Source organism: Mytilus californianus, unplaced genomic scaffold (genome assembly GCF_021869535.1).
Source record: "Mytilus californianus isolate M0D057914Y unplaced genomic scaffold, xbMytCali1.0.p SCAF_3, whole genome shotgun sequence".
In the NCBI taxonomy this organism is placed as follows: domain Eukaryota; kingdom Metazoa; phylum Mollusca; class Bivalvia; order Mytilida; family Mytilidae; genus Mytilus; species Mytilus californianus.
The window spans coordinates 6,530,987-6,553,066 of NW_026262679.1; the positions used below are offsets into that span (position 1 = coordinate 6,530,987).

General features: G+C 31.5%; 1 protein-coding gene across 1 annotated transcript; it reads left to right on the top strand.

Moving 5' to 3' along the window:
* Positions 1 to 400: 400 nt before the first annotated feature.
* On the top strand, positions 401 to 21,322 carry LOC127733357 (beta-1,3-galactosyltransferase brn-like). The gene is made up of 2 exons (XM_052242726.1): positions 401 to 983; positions 21,300 to 21,322. The coding sequence occupies exons 1-2, from the start codon at positions 401 to 403 to the stop codon at positions 21,320 to 21,322; spliced, it is 606 nt and encodes a 201-aa protein (XP_052098686.1).
* The last annotated feature ends 758 nt before the right edge of the window (positions 21,323 to 22,080 follow it).

Here is a 22,080-nt window from a genome sequence, read left to right on the forward strand (position 1 = left end):
ATAGTATATTATGAACAGACGAACCCAACATATTGTTTGCTTATTACTAGCACTTATTTTTGTGACAAGTATGTTAACAATGTTTCTAATGACTCTTTCTCTAGACGATAAATTCAGAGCCACACCATTAGACGAAATATTAAAATCTACAACGGAAAAGACAGTATTATTAGCTATCAATACAGCCTTTTCACTAGCAAATTCTATTACAAATGTTCCAAATGAAACTATGACAAATAAAATGGCTGTCAAACCTGGTGTACTGCTCGGCAAGAATGTTAATCTGCATCCATATACATATATACATAAGCCATCCACTATTTTTAATTCGACTAGTTATAATCCTGATCCAAATTTGTTAATCTTAGTAAAATCAAATGTGTTGCAAATTGGACGTCGCATGGCTATCCGGGCCACATGGGGGAACTTAACAAACACTTCAATACACATAGCATTCCTACTTGGATATTCACGGTTAGTTCAATCATTTATTAAGATGGAATATAATGTGCATAAGGACCTGATCCAAGAGGACTTTATCGACCGATATCGAAACAATACTTTAAAAACGATCATGGGATTTAACTGGGCTGCGTCTTACTGTAGACAAGCAAAGTTCGTGTTATTTGTAGATGATGACTATTATGTAAATATTCCAAATCTCATTAATCTCATTGAAAATATTAGAAAATCTAAAAACCAAAATGTGTTTATTGGTCACAATCAGACGCACACAAAGGTTCAGAGAAATAAAAATAATAAATGGTACGTTTCTACTGAAGATTATCCTACATGTAACACAAATTGGCCTCCATTCATCAGCGGTGGGTCAATGTTATTGTCTATGGACATGGTAACAAAGTTCGCAAATACTTTCCCGTACGTGAAAATGATATCTCTTGATGATGTCTACCTTGGAATGGTAGCTAAAATTTTGAAGATAAAATTGACACATGACGAGAGATTTTCAATCCGATTCGTCCGTAAAAAACTGGATACGGTAATAACTAGTCACGAATATGGCTCGCCAAATGATTTAGTACACGAATTTAATAGACTATTGCAGATGAAAAAAGGCAAGATAAACTTTTGAATTAAAATGATACCTACATTTCATATAAAAACATGATTAGTCCAAAAGTGTATTGATTGTTATTTCTATTTATCTGTTTTTACCTGAATGTGTGTGTTGAACAGTTGAATACATCTTCTAATAAACGAATAACCAAATGAATTATAAAGTGAACATAATCTTCATGTTAATATTTTACTAAATGAAAATGACAGTAAATCGACTGTAATGCTTCTCAATGTTTTGTTATCCGCTATATAGACTAATTTTGAAATAACATGTCTACAAAGAAGTGTTATTACATAAATGAGTGTTGGCCTTTGTTGCACTTCTGTGTTGACTTGAGTTATCATTGATATGTTAATAATTATAAATTAACTGTTAACAAAACTTTGAATATTTGAAATACTAAGGCTTTTCTACCTCAGGAATAGATTACCTTAGCTGTATTTGGCAAAACTTTTAGGAATTTTTGGTCCTCAATGCCTTTCAACTTCGTACTTTATTTGGCCTTTTTAATATTTTTTGATTCGAGCGTCACTGATGAGTCTTTTGTAGACGAAACGCGCGTCTGGCGTAAATATAAAATTTCAATCCTGGTATCTATGATGAGTTTATTTACAACCACTGGGTCGATGCCACTGCTGGTGGAGATTTATTTCCCCGAGGGTATCACCAGCCCAGTAGTCAGCACTTCTGTGTTGACTTGAGTTATCATTGATATGTTCATAATTATGAATTAACTGTTAACAAAACTTTGAATTTTTGAAATACTAAGGCTTTTCTACCTCAGGAATAGATTACTTTAGCTGTATTTGGCAAAACATTTAGGAATTTTTGGTCCTCAATGCTCTTCAACTTCGTACTTTATTTGGCCTTTTTAATATTTTTTTATTCGAGCGTCACTGATGAGTCTTTTGTAGACGAAACGCGCGTCTGGCGAAAATATAAAATTTCAATCCTGGTATCTATGATGAGTTTATTAGTCTTGTATGTTTTTTTAATTTTAGTTCATTTATATGTTTTGGAGTTCAGTGTGAGGTCCATTTTCACTGAACTAATACACAATTTTATTTAGGGGCCAGCTAAGGACCACCTCATGGTGCGGGATTTTCTCGCTGCGTTGAAGACCCATTGGTGGCCTTCTGCTGTTGTCTGCTCTTTGGTCGGGTTGTTGTCTCTTTGACATATTCCCCATTTCCATTCTCAATTTTATCAACTATTATGAATTAATGGTCAATGTAAAATGTTTGATTGCAAAACAAATGCACATAATAGTTTCACGGATTAATTTGCACTTCTGATGAGTGCCAGTTGGTACCACATTTTTAAAAGGTAGAATCATTAAACGTGAAAATAATTAGAATACGGACAACAATAAAATGTTAAATTTTGATATAGTTTGGCTGGTTCGGAAATACGAGTGAAAACTGTGCAAACAAAATTGGTAGAATATTACTTTTTTTTATCGGATTTTAAGAAATTCTATAGGAAAAAGACATAATCCCGTAGGATATCTTCAATACATTTTCTCCATTTAGACTACACAAATCCCTAGGAAAAAAGTATTTCTACAGGACATCTAAGTCATCTTTCTCCTATTGGATTTGTTTTTTCTAATAAAATAATCATCTAGAATACAATATTTCCTAAAGTTAAAGTCCTAAAGGATTCCATTATAGAAAAATATCATGTGTAAGAAACAAAAAAATCTAAGGGAAAACAAGTGGTTTGGGACAACAAAAGTCTTAAGGTGTATTTAAACAATTCTAATGGAGAGAAAGAGGCTAAAGGAGAAAAATATCCTATAGGAGAAAAAAAATCAAATTGGAGAAAAAATCTTATAAATGAAAAATAAAAATCCTTTCGGAGAAAAAGAAACCTTAGAAGAGGGAATCTTTTTGTATATTCTGTTACTCAGTAAAAGTGTTATTCTACTTGACCAAGTATCTGCAGATTTCATGGTTCAAAAAATGCAAACTTTTCTACCAATAATAGTAAAACATATAATATAAAATTGTGTTTGAGTCTTTGAAGAAATAGTTTGTTTACAAAATATTTGTATCCAAAAAGAACGTGCAGCTATTAGAGCAGTAATCATCAAATATTTAGGGCACCTGTACGCAACCCTGTTTTTTTATAATGAGATGAGACAATGACTCCATCTTAACAAAACCGAAGCTATGAGAACACTTCGCAGCAAACTTAAATAAAAACAAGAACGCACATTTTGTTATGGGTAAGTATACCACCAACTCTTAATTGAAAGTATGGGCAAACAGAAAATAGGTGTCCAACTGATCGTTAAAGCAATCCTACGTTTGCCCTAACCCCTACAATCAAAATATGAAGTAAATTTGGTTTGTAGGTTCTGAGAAATGTGTTAACAAATGTCTGTTTGACAATTGGCTAGACAGACGGAAGTAGAAAAAGATTAGCCCCCGCTCCTATAACGGGGTTATAATTAATTTTTATAACTAAAAGGAAAGTTCTTTTCCGGAGCACCTGAGATCACACCCAGTTTTTGTTGGGGTTCGTGTTGCTCAATCTTTAGTTTTCTATGTTGTGTTTTGTGTACTGGTGTTTGTCTGTTTGTCTTTTTCTTTTTTATCCATGGCGTTGTCAGTTAATTTTCGACTTATGAGTTTGAATGTCCATTGGTATCTTTTGCCTCTCTTCTTTTTTTAAGTTAAAACATTTTTTTTATCAATTATCCGACATAAAAACAAAACAAAACATTCCGTTGTCCTTATGATAAATCATAGCTGATTTTTGTAAAAATATTATAACTTGGTATTATAAATATTTTTTAAATGTATATTTGTGATTTCTATTATGTATTATGATCATGTACATGTAATTAATTTCATTATTTTTGTACAAACATTCTTGTTGTAAGTAGTTAATTTGAAAATAATATGAAACAGCGTTGTGTTATAGCTTTTCCATATTTAATGTATAATTAATAATTTGATTAAAAAGTAACACTGTAAAACATGTGCAGCAAAAGCTCATTCTACAATTACACAATTATTCAATATTTGAAAATCGAATTTAAGTTTTGTTTTTAAAGTAAGTAGCATTCCATGAAGTTGTTTTTTGGTTCACATGCGCATGCGGGATTAGATTTGGCATTTACTATATTTCTCAGTTGTCCTCAATATGCATGAAGTATTTGCAACTGGACATTAACATAAAAATAACCAATCCATCAACAGATTTTGATAATATCACCACAAAAATAAACTAGAGGTTCTTTTTTTTTTAGATTTTTCAAAGGCATTTGACTCGTTAGAATCGGAATTTATGTATTGTTCATTCATGAAATTTGGCTTTCAGAAATCTTTACTGAAGTGGATAAATACTTTATATACAGATATAAAGGGTTGTATATTAAATAATGGGTGGATTTCAAGACCCTTCAGCATTGAGCAAGGGATCCGTCAAGGGTGTCCCGCGAGTTCTATAATTTTCGTTATTGCTGTTGAAATTTTAGCCTGTAGATTAAGATATGATAAAAAATTTAAAGGTTTTCAAATCAAACTAGATATTAAATCCCATACTCTAAAGTTAAGCCAGCTTGCAGATGACACCACTTTATTTTTAAATTCAAAACAAGAAGTCATTAACTTTGAACATTATAGAAATTTCCGGATCACTTTCAGGCCTAAAGTTTAATAGAAATAAAACAGAGGGGATATGGCTCGGAAATTTAAAGTCCTGTAAAGATAAAGTTGAAAACATTAAGTGGACACAAGAACCGATAAAAGTATTAGGGATATATTTTGGACTTAAAAAATAAATGAGTGTAAAACATTAAACCTGCAAAGACAATACGAAAAATCGGAAAAAATAATTAAAGATTGGAATAAAAGAAAATTAACTATGTTAGGTAAAATAACTCTTGTTAGATCACTAATCCTACCAAATATAACCTATGTTGCATCAGTAACAGTAATTGATAAAGAATATCTCGCAAAATTTAAAAAAATAATATATAGTTTTATATGAAATAATAAACCAGAAAAAGATAAAAGAGCTATAATAAGTAAAACTTATCTTGCTGGCGGACTTAAAATGATAGACATAGATAAATATATAGAATCCATAAATATTAATTGGGTAAAAAGACTCATTGATAATGAAGACTCATCACCCAATTGGAAAGTCTTACCAAAATTTTACTTAGACAAGTTTGGACAAGAATTCCTTATATTTAAAATGGACTTTAACAATATTAATTTGATTAATAAACTAAAAGGAATTGTTCCAGAATTTTACTTAAAAATAATCATATCATGGATAAACTCAAAATCTGAAAAAGAATCAGATCGACTAACATATAAACATATCAGACAGCAACTAATATGGGGCAATACGCATATCAAATTAAATGGTAAATGTCTTATTTTCAAAAATTGGATAAACAGCAAAATTTTATTTGCAAATGACATAATTGATGATAAAGGAAAAATTAATCAAAATAAGATTTTAAATAAACTATCTTGCCATGCTAATTGGTTTTCGGAATATGCTAAATTGATGAAAGCAATACCAAAACAGTGGTTACAAGAGCTCATAAAAGAAGAGTCAATTAAAACAAAAGTCGCTACCGACTCCAAATTTAAATTCAAAGATAGAGAAGAAAAAATGGTACCAATAAAAACATTTTCCTTGAAAGATATCTACATCTCGCTTTTAAATAGATATTATGAGAAAGCAATAGGATTTCAAAAATGGGACAGGATTCTAAATTTAGATAACAACACAAGAAAAAGAGAAAAAATGTTGTACTTTATCTTTAACTATATCCAAGATAATAAATTGAGAATGTTAAGATGGAAATTTCTACATTACATTTTACCAACCAAACATTTACTTTTCTCTTAGAAAATAACTAAAACTCTTTTATGTAATATATGTAATGTCATTGAAGATTATGAACATTACTTTCTGACATGCAAATATCTAAAATCATTTTGGGATCAAGTAAAGAAAGGCAACAGTAGTATACCGCTGTTCGAAACTTATAAATCGATAGAGATAAAAACAAATCCGGGTTACAAACTAAAACTGAGGGAAACGCATCAAATATAAGAGGAGAACAACGACACAACAAAAACACAACATTAAAATGTAACACACACAGAAACGAGCTATAATATAACAATGGCCATTTTCCTGACTTAGTACAGGCCATTGTAAGAAAAAAAATAGTGGGTTGAACCTTGTTTTGTGGCATGCCAAACCTCCCGCTTTTATGGCAACGTCAAACACAACACCAAAACGACAACATCACATGACAGGACCACAATACAAATTTATAAAACTAATACTAGACAAACTTAAAATAGGACATCATATAATATCACTTGCATCACTTTTGTATGGATACAAGATAAACGATACAAATTATTACAATATCAACGATTTTCTAACAACCATACTTTTTACTATATATAAAGTATATTATATATCCGAGCAGAAAACAAAACAAATTAATATGTTTGAAATTTTTAGAAATGAACTTCTCCAACATTACGAAATATTGACAAATAAACAAGGCAAATATAAAAACTTCTACAATTTGGTTGCAGAAAAAATTAATTTATCTTCTTAACTAAGATTTATAATATATCATAGTAACTATATTTTTTATTCTGTTACACATTATTTATTAGCAAAACTGTAAATTGTGTACTAACAAATACTAACCTTATGAAATGCTATATAATAACGTTAACGAGGCCGGGATAAGGTACCGGTGCTTTATGTATCTCTAACAAATGTACATATATATAGAATTAAAAAAAAAAAGAAAAAGAAAAAAGAAAAAAGAAACACAAACACCTCAGTAAAACATTGGTATAAAAAAGCTATTTCGCTCACAAGCTATTTTTGCACAATTTATATCTTAATTGTAAATAAGAAACACGATCACCTTGATACAACCTTGGTATAAAAAGACATCTGGCTCACTAAGTATTGTTTTCTAAATAAGTTACAAAATCGTTAAAGCTACTGCCCGGTCATTTGTAGCATTTAGAAGATGTGTAAGTTTAAAAAACAGTTACTTGTAAAGTTTGTATTAAGTTAATCAATAAAAAGTTGCTCTTACCAGTTCATTTTAGAAAAAAAAACACTTTTCAACCCACCATTTTTTTTCTTAAAATGTCCTGTACCAAGTCAGGAAAATGGCCATTGTTATATTATAATTCGTTTCTGTGTGTGTTACATTTTAATGTTGTGTTTCTGTTGTGTCGTAGTTCTCCTCTTATATTTGGTGTGTTTCCCTTAGTTTTAGTTTGTAACCCGGATTTGTTTTTTTCTCAATCGATTTATGAATTTCGAACAGCGGTATACTACTTTTGCCTTTATTTATTCCTTATTTGATAATATTTATGCTATCTCCTCAGTTTGTAAAGTGATGATGCTGTCTTTTAGAAAAAAATATTGCTAAGTCATTTACCATTACCTGTATTCAAATGTTTTTTTTTCAACATCATGTATGTTTCGTTCTGCTTTAGTTAAGGACACATTACCATAGTAGTTTTTGGAAAATATCTGTCGAAAATAGTACAAGTACAAACAAAGACAAATGTTTGTGTACCTGTTTGTGTACAATAGTTGGCTGATTGCAGGATAAAAATAAATGTCGAACAATCAAGCAAATCTATAAAACATTTAATGTAGTAAATGTTAATCATGTAATAGTCATTATATATTTAAACATGAAGTAGACCAAAGGGTGGGTTCATATTTCTTACACATTACGTTTCGTGCACTTGAAACTTTACTGATTGCTTAGGAAAGATATTTCCGAACTGCATGGTATAAGTATGATTTTTCTGAAAATAAACTCTGCAATTAGATGTTATAATGGTAGATGTTCATGACTGCATAATTGATTTAACAGATTTACTAAAAGGTATGAATTTATAAAATGTTTTCAAGTAAGTTGTACGACAGAATCAAGTATTAACCTGAAAAACATTGGAAACGATGGATATTTTTGTTTTTGTTTTTATGTCAACTTCTGTTTATCAAAGTTAGTTCACAGTATTGCTGTGATATAAATTCCACTTTTGCAATAGACATTTTTGTGCCAGTCCATAGTCAGAAACTTCTTGTCTTTGTAAGTCTTGTGTGGTTTTAATTAAATTGTGGTCGGGTTATTGTCTTTTTACATTTTGACGTCAAACACGCGATTCTACGCCAATGTTAAAGTTAACATTACGATTCGGTCCCAGTGCTTAAAATCCCTCGATCCTTTATGGGTTGATTTGGCATACATAAATTAAATACAAAAATAAGTAAGCAATGAACGTGGTTGTTAAATGTGTAATATGCTTTTTTGTGCTTCTTTGTTAAATATGTGTTTGTTTTTGTTGTGATTAAGATTGTGTTGACTGATGTGCCCCTATTTTGGCATGTTTACCTTTTATGTCTGTTTGGTTTTTTTTCTCTCGCATCGTTGTCAATATAATGGAATTTGATGCGACTGTCATACAAGTGAGAGGGTCAGCGCTGTGTGGTTCGCATTTCAACTATGATTACTTAAATCATTGACTATCAGACATGTCTGTAATATTTATCACATCCCGTATGGTTCGTATCACACCTATGTTTATTTTAATCAATGACTATCAGCCATATCTGATATAAACTTTAAGCTACCTCTTTACCAGCAGAACTAAATACCATGAAAGTACCAACTATGTACTGGCTTCCGAAGCTGCACAAAACTCCTTACAAACGTAGATTTATTTCGTCTTCAAGCCATTGATCCACTACAAAACAATCTATTCTACTTACTAGTTCACTTGATAAAAAAATTGTTCAAATAAGGCCTCTGAAAATAGTGGAATTAATTACTTTTGGAGTGTTACAAATTCATTGGAAGTACTTGATAAATTGCATGCTTATATTTGTGATTTTGAATCTGTTGAAAGTTTTTATGTTCTACCCTATATACCACTTTGCCTCATATTCTTATTAAGAAAAAAATCACACAACTAATTAAATTGGCCTTTAAAAAATCAAAATGCGAATATATATGTTCAATCTCTTTTAGATCTTTTTTTTAGTAACAAGAAACAAACGAATTAAGTCAATTGGACCTGCTTTGATACTATAACTGCCCTTGAATATTTGATAGATAATATTTTTGTATATCGTCAAGTTATCGGTATTCCAATGGGGACTAACTGTGCACCACTTATTTCGGACCTGTTTCTGTATTGTTATGAGTTAAAATTTATGACTAAAATCAGCAAAGACTCATCGAACCAACAGCAACATCTGATACAAAAATTTGATAATACTTTTAGATATTTGGACGATATATTGGCTCTCAATAATGACGACTTCAGTATGTACACTAAAGAAATTTATCCTGTTAGACTAATTTTAAATAAAGCTAATACTAACAATGAAGACTGCCCTTTCCTGGATCTTGATATCTATATCATTAACGGGAAGCTTCATACTAAAATGTATGATAAAAGAGATGAGTTTTCATTTCCTATTGTTAATTATCATTTTTAGATGGTGTCGTTACCTTGTCACCATCTGATGGTATTTATATATCTCAGCTTGTTCGATTTGCTCGTGTATGTAACAACGTATTCGATTTTAACGAAAGAAATATATGTATTACTGAAAAATTATTACATCAGGGTTTTCGATATCACAAACTAGTCAAAACATTTACTAAATTGTATCAGCAGTACAAGGACATCATTCGTAAATATAAATCTACATGCAGACATCTCATACGTTCAGATATTTCACATCCAATCTTTTATGGTAATTTTCTTTACAAGGCACAAAAATGTCGGCATTCACCTCAAAAGCTAACCAAACCTTTAAACAGACTTATTAAGGAGGGATATAGTTACGATACTGTTGTCAGGTCATTAAAGATTGCATATTTTGGCTTTAATATTGATTCACTGATGGGTCTTTGCATCGAAAATAAACACATTTATTCTAAAACCAGTTGTTGGCATGATACGGGTTATGTTTTTCTCATATATTTTATGATGGTATGTATGCTACTAAACCCCTAACAGGAGGGATTGTGCTTGATATTCATATGATGAAGACATAATCTTTCAATCAGTTTAATTAAGGTCTGGAGCTGGTATGTCAGTAACTGCTAGTAGTCCTTTGTTAATTTATGTATCATTGTCATTTTGCTTAGTTTCTTTTGTTACCTATTCTGATATCGGACTCGGACTTCTTTTAAACTGAGTTTTACTGTGCGTATTGCTGTGTGTTTATTTTTACTACATTGGCTCGAGGTATAAGGGGAGGGTTGAGATCTCACAAAACATGTTCAACCCCGCCGCATTTTTGCGCCTGTCCCAAGTCAGGAGCCTCTGGCCTTTGTTAATCTAGTGTTTTTTTTTTAAATTTAATTCATTTATATGTTTTGGAGTTTAGTATGACGTCCATTTTAACTGAACTAGTACACATTTTCATTTACGGGCCAGCTGATGCCCACCTCCGGGTGCGGGATTTTCTCACTGCGTTGAAGACCCGTTGGTGGCCTTCGGCTGTTATCTGCTCTTTGTTCGGGTTGTTGTCTCTTTGAAATATTCCCCATTTCCATTCTCAATTTTATTAAATCATTGACTATCAGCCATATCTGTAACAGTTGTTATATCTCTGAATAGTTCGTATTAAAACTGTGTTTCTTCAAGGGCATATGATACAGTAGAGATCCCTCGTTGATAATTACTTGACATTTTAATAGAAGGTTAATTTCAATGTGTACTTTTGAAATATGCAAAGAAAAATATAACTTCATGACTTATTGTGGTTCGAAATTTGCATATTTCAAGGGAAAACCAACAAATTTCGTATTGAAGGACTTTTAAGGAAAGTATCAATACTTTTGAACGAAAAGTCATAATTAAACCGTTTTTTTTAAACGTCGCGAAATGTTTCCCTTCATCCATGGCATTAACACACTGTAACAATGTTAAGGTTAAACTGAATAGTCATATCCCTGAATTATATTACTATTAGTATAATAAAGAAGTTGAAAATATGTTTGCGTCTACACAGAGGTGTAGAAAAAAAATCTATCGTTAATTTTTTCTTAAAACTTTGGTGAAACGTTCTTGAAACAGTACTTGATCGATTGCAAAGGAAAAAATAGGGGTCTATGTGCTTGTTTTTCAATAAAAGCCACAAAACTTGATTTTTGAATGGCAATCGTCCCGTTTGACAATAGGGCGCTTAATTACGTTGAGATAAGTTGGTATCGCGTACAATCATTCCCGCCGTACATGATTACTCTGTCAATTTCAGTGGTATATATTTTTATAATTCTTTATTTTGTATTTCTTCATCTCATACAATAATTTTATGCATTTTTTCTTTTAAAGAACAATACAATACATGTTTATTTATTTTGACCTGTCAGTGTCAGCGCTTCTATCAACATCCCCCTCCCCATACAAAAAAAAAAAAAAAAAAAACAACAACAAAAAAATAAGCAAAAAAGATTTAGCTTATATTCATATATGATTAAATTGATATTAGAAAATTATTATAATTATTGATGCAACATAGTTATTCTATTCGTATATGTACTCTAATAGAAAATTATATTTGGCCTTTGTTGGTCTTGTATCATTTTTAATTTTAGTTTCATGTGTATATTTTGGAGTTTAGTATGACGTCCATTATCACTAAACTAGTATACATATTTGTTTAGGGGCCAGCTGAAGGACGCCTCCGGGTGCGGGAGTTTCTCGCTGCATTGAAGACCCATTGTTGGCCTTCGACTGTTCGTCTGCTCTATTGTCAGGTTGTTGTCTCTTTGACACATTCCCCATTTCCATTCTCAATTTTAAATATACGTCACCGTCCGGCCTTTAATAATGAGCAAAGCTCATACCGCATAGCCAGCTATAAAAGGTCCCGAAATGAAAAATGTAAAACAATTCAAACGAGAAAAATAACGGCCTAATTTAAGTATACAAAGCAAATGTATATCATAGTAACAAACGAAAACCACTGAATTACAGACTCCTGACTTGAGACAGGCACATACATGAAGAATGTGGCGGGGTTAAACATGTAAGCGGGCGACCAACCCTTCTCTAACCCGGAAGAGTGGTGTAACTGTTTAACATAAGAACAAACTATAAAAATCATTTGAGAAAGGCTGAACTCATCAGATGGATACAAATAGAAACACATCTAACAAAAACACAAAAAAGACACTAAGTACAGGGCTGAGAGTAATTGCAGTTATTGATAGCTAGTTCAAAGCAAAAAACAACTAATTAAAACATCTAAGACTAAATTATCAATCAGTACACATCTAACATCCAATGGATTTAGTGTAGATACGTCATAAACATCACCTTGTGCAATGTCATGATACAGGTATCGACAGATTGTGGAGCCATGAATGTGCATATGTATATAACAATAATATTTAGTTTGCTTTTAATTTACTGATAAAAAAATCCATGTAAATATAAAAAAAAAACCAATTTTCAAAGATCTAATGACAGTGTTGAACTTGTAGCCTTTTAGAATAAGTTTTTTAAAGGAACGATAAGTTTACCAGGATCGTTTCTAAATTTCCGAGCACGGTAAATATAAACACGATTTGTCAATGCGTAAATTTGAATTAAGATTATTGGACTTCTTACAGATCATTTACAAGATGATACATTATTTAACGATATTTTATGCTGTACTTTGAAATTCAATAATTTATCTTAACATTTACGGTAGAATTTGAAGTTTTATTTTAAATACATGTGATTTTCACTTCTTTTATCTATATACTTCAACTATGATAGTTTATAAACAATAAAGTGATTATTTTACTTTACAACCAATAATATCGAATAAGGTCAAATAAATTATTGGATATATTTGTTAGCTACATGTAAATTTAGCAAAGGTTTCCCAAATCATGATAATCAATTTTGACAAAGCGTTTTCCCAATTTCTATCCTCAATTCTATAAGAAGTTCTGTTTTCTGGATCTTAAATTGTTTTGTTTTTGTGTGCATTATTAATTATTTGATGAGTTATATGCTATATTTGTAAATTTATCGCCGATTTACATATAAACTTGTAATAGACATACTCAGCACGATGAATTAATGTGTCCACCTGAACTCCAAACTATCTAGTATTGTTTTTTAAAGATTTAGTTTGAAAATTTATCCATGATGATATAATTTGCCTAAATTCTTGTAGTACTAGCCAACGAGACAATCATTAAGTTACTGTTGGAAACTTTCAAGTATCTCCAATTAAAGTGATGTGGATATCTTTGTTATGATCTCATCGATAGTATATATTACTTATATATGATTGATACTGATTTTTGTTTTATTATAAATAAGAACTTGGTGTATGAGTGCCAATGAGACAACTCTCCATCAAAGTCACAATATATAAAAAAGTGAACAGTTATAGGTCAAAGTACGGCCTTCAGCACGGTGTCTTGGCTCATAACGAACATCAAGTTATCAAAGTCCAAAAATGACTTGCGTAAAACAATTCAAACAGGTATGACCACTAAACACATTGTTTTCCTTTTTAATACATTAAATAAAACCCTCATAACGCTGACATTTAATTGACTATGGCATCTGTGTTGTAAATTGAAGATTACCGTCTACATTATATGTATCTAAGCAGTCATGGCGTCCTGATGTTGGACACGACGCAAATGTCTTGGATTTATATCTTTCAGCTTGTTTTATCTCTAGAACCGACCAGTGTTCAGCATGGGCATATATTTCGTTTCCAAATTCATTACGGAGAAAGTATCCGGGATTTCTAGGTACTTGAATCAATTGGCCATCCAAAAAAACTCTCGTTGGCTTTATACCTTTTTTGGCTAGTAATTCTGAATCCATGGGATATAAGCTATACATTTGAAGAGACCAGTTTTTACTATCTACAAACATACACCTACGGGGTCTTTCGCGAGTTTTAACACGATATTTCTTTGCAATGATGGGTTCAAGTTGCTTTAGAGACGTGAAATTTGATGTTAGAAATGTAAAATCTGCATCTTTTTCCCAAGGTAGGACTTTATTGAATTTGACAGCTCCAAGTACCGTTCCACCATCTGCTTCACAAATAATATTAAATTCTTCACACATTTTCATGATAAATTTAATCATATCGGTAAGTTCTTTTAAGCAGCAAGGCGAAGACATGTATCCTTTACTTGGAAGGCACTCTTGTGTCTGATTCTCACATTCAACGATGATGTCAACTTCGTCAGCAATTGTTAAACGGAAAAGTTGCCATTTATTGTTAAAAAGAGTCCAACCAATTGATCCTACTGGCTGATCTTGTTTTTGCACATAAAACATTGAATCTGGACATACAACGGACTCTAACTTAGTCTGTGAAATACGTAAAAAGAAATCATGAAAAACGGAAATATTGTTCATTGTAGTGTCAAAATTAAATTTTTTCAAAGCGTTTGTCTTCGAAATAAATGGACCACTTATATAATCACAAAATATACATTCATGCATTGATTCGTCATAACCCTCATGATACACTAAAGAATAATTTGCATATGTAGTTTGATAACATCCTAATTTCCAAATGCCATTTTGGTCACGTGATGCACCCGCTGCTATAACAACGTCTAATGATTCTATTTCCCGAACAAGTCTTTCAAGCCGAGCATCTATGTTGAATGAAGTCACTTCTCTTGCAATTAGTGTGTATTCTGTTTTTACATTTTGTATAAGTAAGTTCCAAATTTTTCCTTCTGAATCTGACTTTGTATAATTGACAAAGAATATATTACTGTTTCGCTCTAACACTGACATGCTTATATTGTTCAATTTTCCAATTATAATTTGGATATGCTTATTGATGTTAAATAAGCTTTCTACAGTCGATTGGAAATTTAAAATTTCCTCAGGTTTTAGGACGATTAAAACTGTTACTAACTTATCTAAAGATGTGGAATATGAACATTTCTGTGTTTTAAATCCTCTGTCTAATTGATACATTTCTTCACAAATATGTTTTGAAGGTTTTGTCTTTCGCTTTAAGTTTTGGTCATTCATTTGTTTATTCTTAAGCAAATCTGTTATAATAGACATTGCATTATTAATTGCGTTTCTTGTTTTAGATCCTCGGACATGAATTTTAGCTTTTTGTATTTCCTTGAAAAGTTTAATAAGATTTCCATTATTCGTTGACACCTCAACACAATTTTCGTGTTTGTTGAATCCACTATCCTTTCTCTTACTAGCAATTGTTTCATTGATCTTTGCTCCATCGCGAAGGGTGTAATCCGTTCGCCTGCTGCATGCATTCCGGTCGATGTACAGTGTTGTATAGATAATATAGTATAGATTGGCAGAAATAATGGTGAAAATGAGCCGTCGTTTTATAAGTATAGGCATCGTTGTGTTTACTTAAGTCCTGAAAATATTAAATAAACTGTCAGTGGTTTTTCTTTGTTGTTGCATATCATATTTTGTTTTCGTTTATCATTTTGTACATATACTAGTATGTTAGTTTTCTCGTTTGGTCGATGCCACTGCTGGTGGACGTTTCGTCGCCGAGGGTATCACCAGCCCAGTAGTCAGCACTTCGGTGTTGACATGAATATCAATTATATGGTCATTTTATAAATTACTGTTTGCAAAAGTATGAACTATTCGAAATACTAAGGATTTTCTTATCCCAGACATATATTACCTTAGCCATATTTGGCACAACTTTTTGGAATATTTGGTCCTCAATGCTCTTCAACTTTGTACTTGTTTGGCTTTCTAACTAGTTTGATCTGAGCGTCCTAATGAGTCTTATGTAGACGAAACGCGCGTCTGGCGTATCAAATTATAAGCCTGGTACCTTTGATAACTAATTGCACTGTTTTACATTTGTCATTTCTGGGGCTGACTGTGCGGTATGGGTTTTACTCATTGTTGAAGGCCATACGGTGACTTATAGTTGTTAATTTCTGTGTCATTTGGTCTCTTGTGAAGAGTTGTCTCATGGCAATCATACCTCGCTCTTCTTATTTGTATATGTCATAGAAGCATACAAACAAATATTTATAGATAAATCATTTACTTTCATTATATATGCATTTTTCCCTATTCATTAGTATATGCATGGAGCTGCATTATTTTCACATAATAGTCGGTTAGTTTTCCTCTGTCATTATATATATATATGCCGACTTAAAATATCATTTACTTACTTACATATGTTATAAGGTATTCCGATATTATTTATTCGCAATGTATTTACGATAATAACATAGCTGCCAACTGTAACATTGTACGTTCTGATTCATTCTTGCAAGTAAACGATTACTATCAATTATTATTAAAAAAAAAAAAAAAAAAAAATACCGAACAAACTATGTCATAGTAATATAAAAACAGACACTTACATGTAGTATAAGGTAATCCGATATCATTGATATGCAATGTATTGATAACAATTATAACAAAGCTGCCAACTGTAATATTGTACGTTCTCAATTCATTCTTGCCAAAAAACGATAGTTATCAACTTATATTGAATATATATTAAGTATATTAATTTCTTTTTAACATCTGATAGTTTGGATGAATCACCCCTCGCGAAGAAATGTAAATGAATTTTTTTGTTTGACGAGGCAACTATTTTTCCTCTATTTTCCATAAATTCAATTACTAAAAGAAAGTATACACTAATCTTAGGGAAGCATTAAGGACAGATAGACAGACAAATGTTACAACTGCATTATATCACTGATACATGTAGGCAAAGATAGATGGTCACAAAAATACGTTGGTCCTTTTTAAATATGTTTTCAATACAAGTGAATAGCATATATATGCAAAATATTTTGTTCCGTAACATAAATATTTCGTCTTTGTAAACGAGTCTCTGCAATGGTTTAGGTTTATATGCGCTTGAATGATGTCCCTTTGGTATCTTTCATTTCTCTATGCCAAGAGCGTAATCTCTAAAAACATTATCGAAAATTAACAGGCAGTGAAAAAAATAATAGTTATAATGTAATGTAACCCTATCAGATGATGAAGATGAAAGGAATGTCATCAAAGCTTTCAGAGGTCGATCTAGATTTGAAAGACTTTTGTACATTGGGCCGAGGGTAATGTTTTTGCTAATGATTACGCTGGGACCTTAAAATGTTATATCACAAAAATACTGAACTCCGAGGAAAATTCAAAACGAAAAGTCCCTAAATGGATGGCAAAATCATTAGCACAAAAACATCAAACGAATGGACACCAACTGTTATATTCCTGACTTGGTACAAGCATTTTCTTATGTAGAAATTGTAGATTAAACCTGGTTGTAAAGCGCTAAACCTCTCTCTTGTATGACAGTCGCATCAAATTCCATTATTTTGACATCGATGTGTGAATAAAACAAACAGACACAATACGTAAAAATGTCTCAAATAGGGTTACAACAGCAACACGAACCCCACCAAAAACTGGGGGTGATCTTGGGTGCCCTGGAAGGGTAAGCAGATCCTGCTCAACACGCGGCACCCGTCGCGTTGCTCATGTTATTACAAAGCCGGTAAATAGATCTAACGCAGTAGGTCACATTAAGTTATTATTAAATCGTCTCATTACATTTATATCACTGCATGCTAGACTTGACAAATATTATACTCCTTTGAAGTAATCATTGCAACAATATGGTATTGCAGTACCAGTTTCTCTATACAGAACTTTTCTTTAAAATTGAGAATGGAAATTGGGAATGTGTCAAAGAGACAACAACCCGACCATAGAACAGACAACTGCAGAAGGTCACCAACAGGTCTTCAATGCAGCGAGAAATTCCCGCACCCGGAGGCGTCCTTCAGCTGGCCCCTAAACAAATATATATACTAGTTCAGTGATAATGAACGCCATACTTAACTCCAAATTGTACACAAGAAACTAAAATTAAAAATAATACAAGACTGACAAAGGCTAGAGGCTCCTGACTTAGGACAGGCGCAAAAATGCCTTTTTCTTTTTCGGAAAACAGTACTTAGTATAAGGCTTAACAAAAACAAGCAAAGGAACACACAAAATAAAAGAGAAACATAGAAACACACTCTTGAATACCGAATGAGTTCTGGAAGATATAATTATTAATTTGAAGACTTATTAATTGAACTCAATCGGAAATATTTGGGTTGTTAATGGAAAGGACATCATCAAAATATATTTAAAAAAGAATTTAACTAACAGGAAAGCGAAACAACTTCAATCGAAGTTACTTCATTATATAATTTACCCGAAAAAAAAATTACAAAAAAAGAATTGCTCAAACGGAAAGTGTCATTTGTGTAATGAAAAAGAATCACTATTTCATCTTTTTATATACTGTTAACTGGTGGAAGACGTTTTGCGGGAAATATTTTAGGAAATATTGGATTTTTGTTAAAATTGAGTATCGAAAAATTACAAAAATCGGAAATTAGTATAATTTTGGGTGTCATAAATGCAGATACATCTTATTTTAAAATTATAGATACGGTGCTTCTTGTCACGAAATGAATGATTTGGAAAAATAGAAACATCGCAAAATATCAAAAGAAAGGGAGAACTAAACGGAGAATTTTGAAAATTATAAAACACCAAATGGAATTTTTGTTCAAATTTCTTTAACAAAATACGAACAATGAAGCCGTTTCTATCATGTGTGAGACTTTTTGTATATAACTATATATTTTTGCGCGGTCAGGTCAGTGTAATGACCACTTCAATACTGAATAAATTATCATATACAATAAACTCCTTCTATGTACTATGCATGTTTTATTGTGTAAATAAACTATGTCTATTATATACTTGTAACAAGAACAAGTTGTATCAACATGTAAATATTATAAACAATTATGTTCTAATTCATAACTTCAGGCGAACATAAAAAATTGAAAACAACACATTTAATAATTTCATGCGTCCGAAGCGCTTTTCTAGATTTACCTTCATCAGGAACGCTCAAAGCCAAACATTTGAAATCCGAGGGATGTATAAGTACCGAAACAATTGAAGAGCTATATGACAAAAATACCAAAAACAAATAGCCAATTTCATCTAAGGTCAACTTTGCCCGAGGGAGTTGAAACCTAAGTTTCTTTATAATTTCAAAATTTAACAACGGACAATTTTAGAAAGGTTTAAATTATTCACAAAATAAACTCAACACCTTGAATGGGATTAGCTCGCCTGACAATTTGCCTCGAAGGTTTGATTTTATTAAAGACAAATGCAAAATAGAGTTCATCTGTTACTGTCTGCCTAGGCCGCTGCAGGTAACAAACACAAAAACCAATCTACAAGAATAAAAACAATTTTTGTTATGTACGCAAATACAATTTATGAATCAAATTAAAGATTCTGTTCTTTCACACATTATCATTCACATAAATGAAAAATAACACAAGAAAAATACATTTTGTGGGATGGGAGTGTGGGAAACTTTACTGCATCAATAGCGAACATCGAATGACAATATCTTATAATTCACACAACCGCTATAAGTATAGCACGAAATAGTTGAATTGACCTTATTCAAATGTTATGGTCAGTTCTAATCCGACCAATGAAAAACATTTAACCTATCATATACCTTCAGAACGTGTTTAATAAATAACAAATACACGTGGTAATGTTTACATACTGGTGTACATAATTCTAATAAATATAAATATTTACTCACTATATCTTTGAAACAACTCCTTTTTGGAAAACAAAATTAAAAATCCTACTTTTTATGAATGAATTACACATTTCCTTTCAAATAATTTTAGAGATTTAAATATTTGCCCTAATATATCCGTTTTAATCACGCCTACTTAGTATCGGATATTCATTTTTTTTTTAATAAAGTGCAAGATTATAGAACAAAACACATGTTTTGAAGTCTTAGTAAAAAGTAAAAAATAACAAAAATACCAAACTCCCAGGAAAACGGAATGTCCCTAAGCAAATGGCAAAATCAAAAGCTAAAACACATCAAACGAATTGATAACAACTGTCATATTCTTGATTTGGTACAGGCATTTTTTAATGTAGAAAATGGTGGATTAAACCTGAATGTTCTTTTTAAATATAATCAAAACATATGAAGAGACAAAAAAACAAGAACAAATAACCTTTTTTGGCATTTCAAACTCTCGGATAGTATCAGCAAGTCATATGGACTCGTAATAATCCAGCACTCATCCCTGTTGTATACGTTACAATCTTATTAACATTTATTAAACGCTGTGCTATGAACCATTCAACTAATAATTAAGCATCTTGGGATCGATATGATAGTAAAGAGTATATAGCTATACTAGAATCTTGTTACCTTACTGGTTACTTTTAAAAGATATGATGTCCTTCTGACTCGTTGCATTCAAATCATTCACAATTGACACATTTTGAATATTATTTCACCCTACTAGAACTGGATATTAGTATTGCATTCTCTGCAGAAGCATATGTGCATTCACACTGTATAAATGGTAATTCGCACAAAAACTGTTTTACCATCTTTGAACAAAGCAATACATGAAATCATTGTTGTTCTAACTTATGGCGTTCCTTGTGCGGGTTGATCTTGGGGCGGAATTTGACAATGAAGGGTTTTTGTTGTGTCTACTTATTTTGTTGACCAATGTTTTGATTTTTACCTAATTTTTACTTTATCGAGAAAATGTATATACTATATATATACGGTATGTACTATTCAACGACAACATCTTTTTTTTTGCTGACGTCATTATCAAATCAAAATTTACCATATACTATACCTTATTGTTGGCATCTTTGTTAATTTAATTTGTATGCTTGCTTGAATTTTGTAGTCAGTTGTGTTGTATGTCTGTGATGTGGGTTTACCAAGTTTTTGCTGCTGGATATTAATTATTGTCACATTAACCTATTATGTCTGCTTTGGTTGCTAACCACTTTTATCAATGTTATGGAACTATAAACAACTGTCATACAAGTGGAAGTTTTAGCTAGTAATAAAACCGAATTTAACAACCATTTTTTTCGCAAAATGTCTGTACTAAGTCAGGAATATGGAAGTTGTTTTTCACTTATTTCGTTGATTGAAAGCGTATAATTATGGCCGTTTTTATGGACATTCCTTTTTTAATTTGCCGTAGGTTTCGGTATTGTCCATATACTTTTATATTGTTCACGTGAATTTGCAATGCAATATTGTGTATTTTAAGATTTACTCCATCAACCCAAATAAACAACAAGAGGTTAAACATTCAATTCAATACGAGTAGCTCACGTATTTAACATTGTATTGGGCCATTTGGGTAATGCATAAATGAAAACATGAAACAAGAAAGTGAACTGCAAAGTGCTTACTTATTCAGAGTCAAGCTGTTTCTCATACAAAAAAAAAAACCAAATTTACGGTTTTGCAATTAATATCTGTAGTTGGAACAATGGTTTTGCTGTTTATTAATGTTAACGTTATTTGCAGCCCGGTTTCCATATATACACAAGGACCACATCTAAGGCCATTACATTTTGAAACGTTGTATTTCATTCCAGTTCCGTCATAAAATTTAGCTCTTGTTAAAATCTTTTTTAGATTTCGAGGCTGTCTTTTACTTCAGGATTTTTTCTGTAGGGTATAGCGGTTTTAATTTTCTGTTTTTTTGTAAAACGGGCAAATTTGCTTTTATGACGTTTTCATAAAGTAGTTCTTAAAATAACTTGCCTTTATGCTTCCCCTTCAACCTAAAACGAGTAGCTCACGTATTTAACATTCTATAAAGCCATTGGGCCATTTCTTAAATGAAAAGAAAAACAAGAAAAAATTAACTGCAAACTTTTTACTTATTTAGAGTAAAAGTGCTTCTCACATAAATATCAACAATATTCATATATTACAATATCGAACTTCAATAAAACGCTGCTTTCACATAAATAAAACGCACAATTTCCTGTACATTCATGGATACCATAAATAATTTTGCCAGACATTGCAACAAAAAA

Excerpts from the sequence above, each read along its gene's own strand:
- LOC127733357 (XM_052242726.1), top strand. The coding sequence starts at position 401 with ATGGCTATCCGGGCCACATGGGGGAACTTAACAAACACTTCAATACAC. Across the intron at positions 984-21,299 it reads ATTTTCAATCCGATTCGTCC|ATTTACTCCATCAACCCAAA; the intron begins GTAAAAAACTGG and ends GTGTATTTTAAG.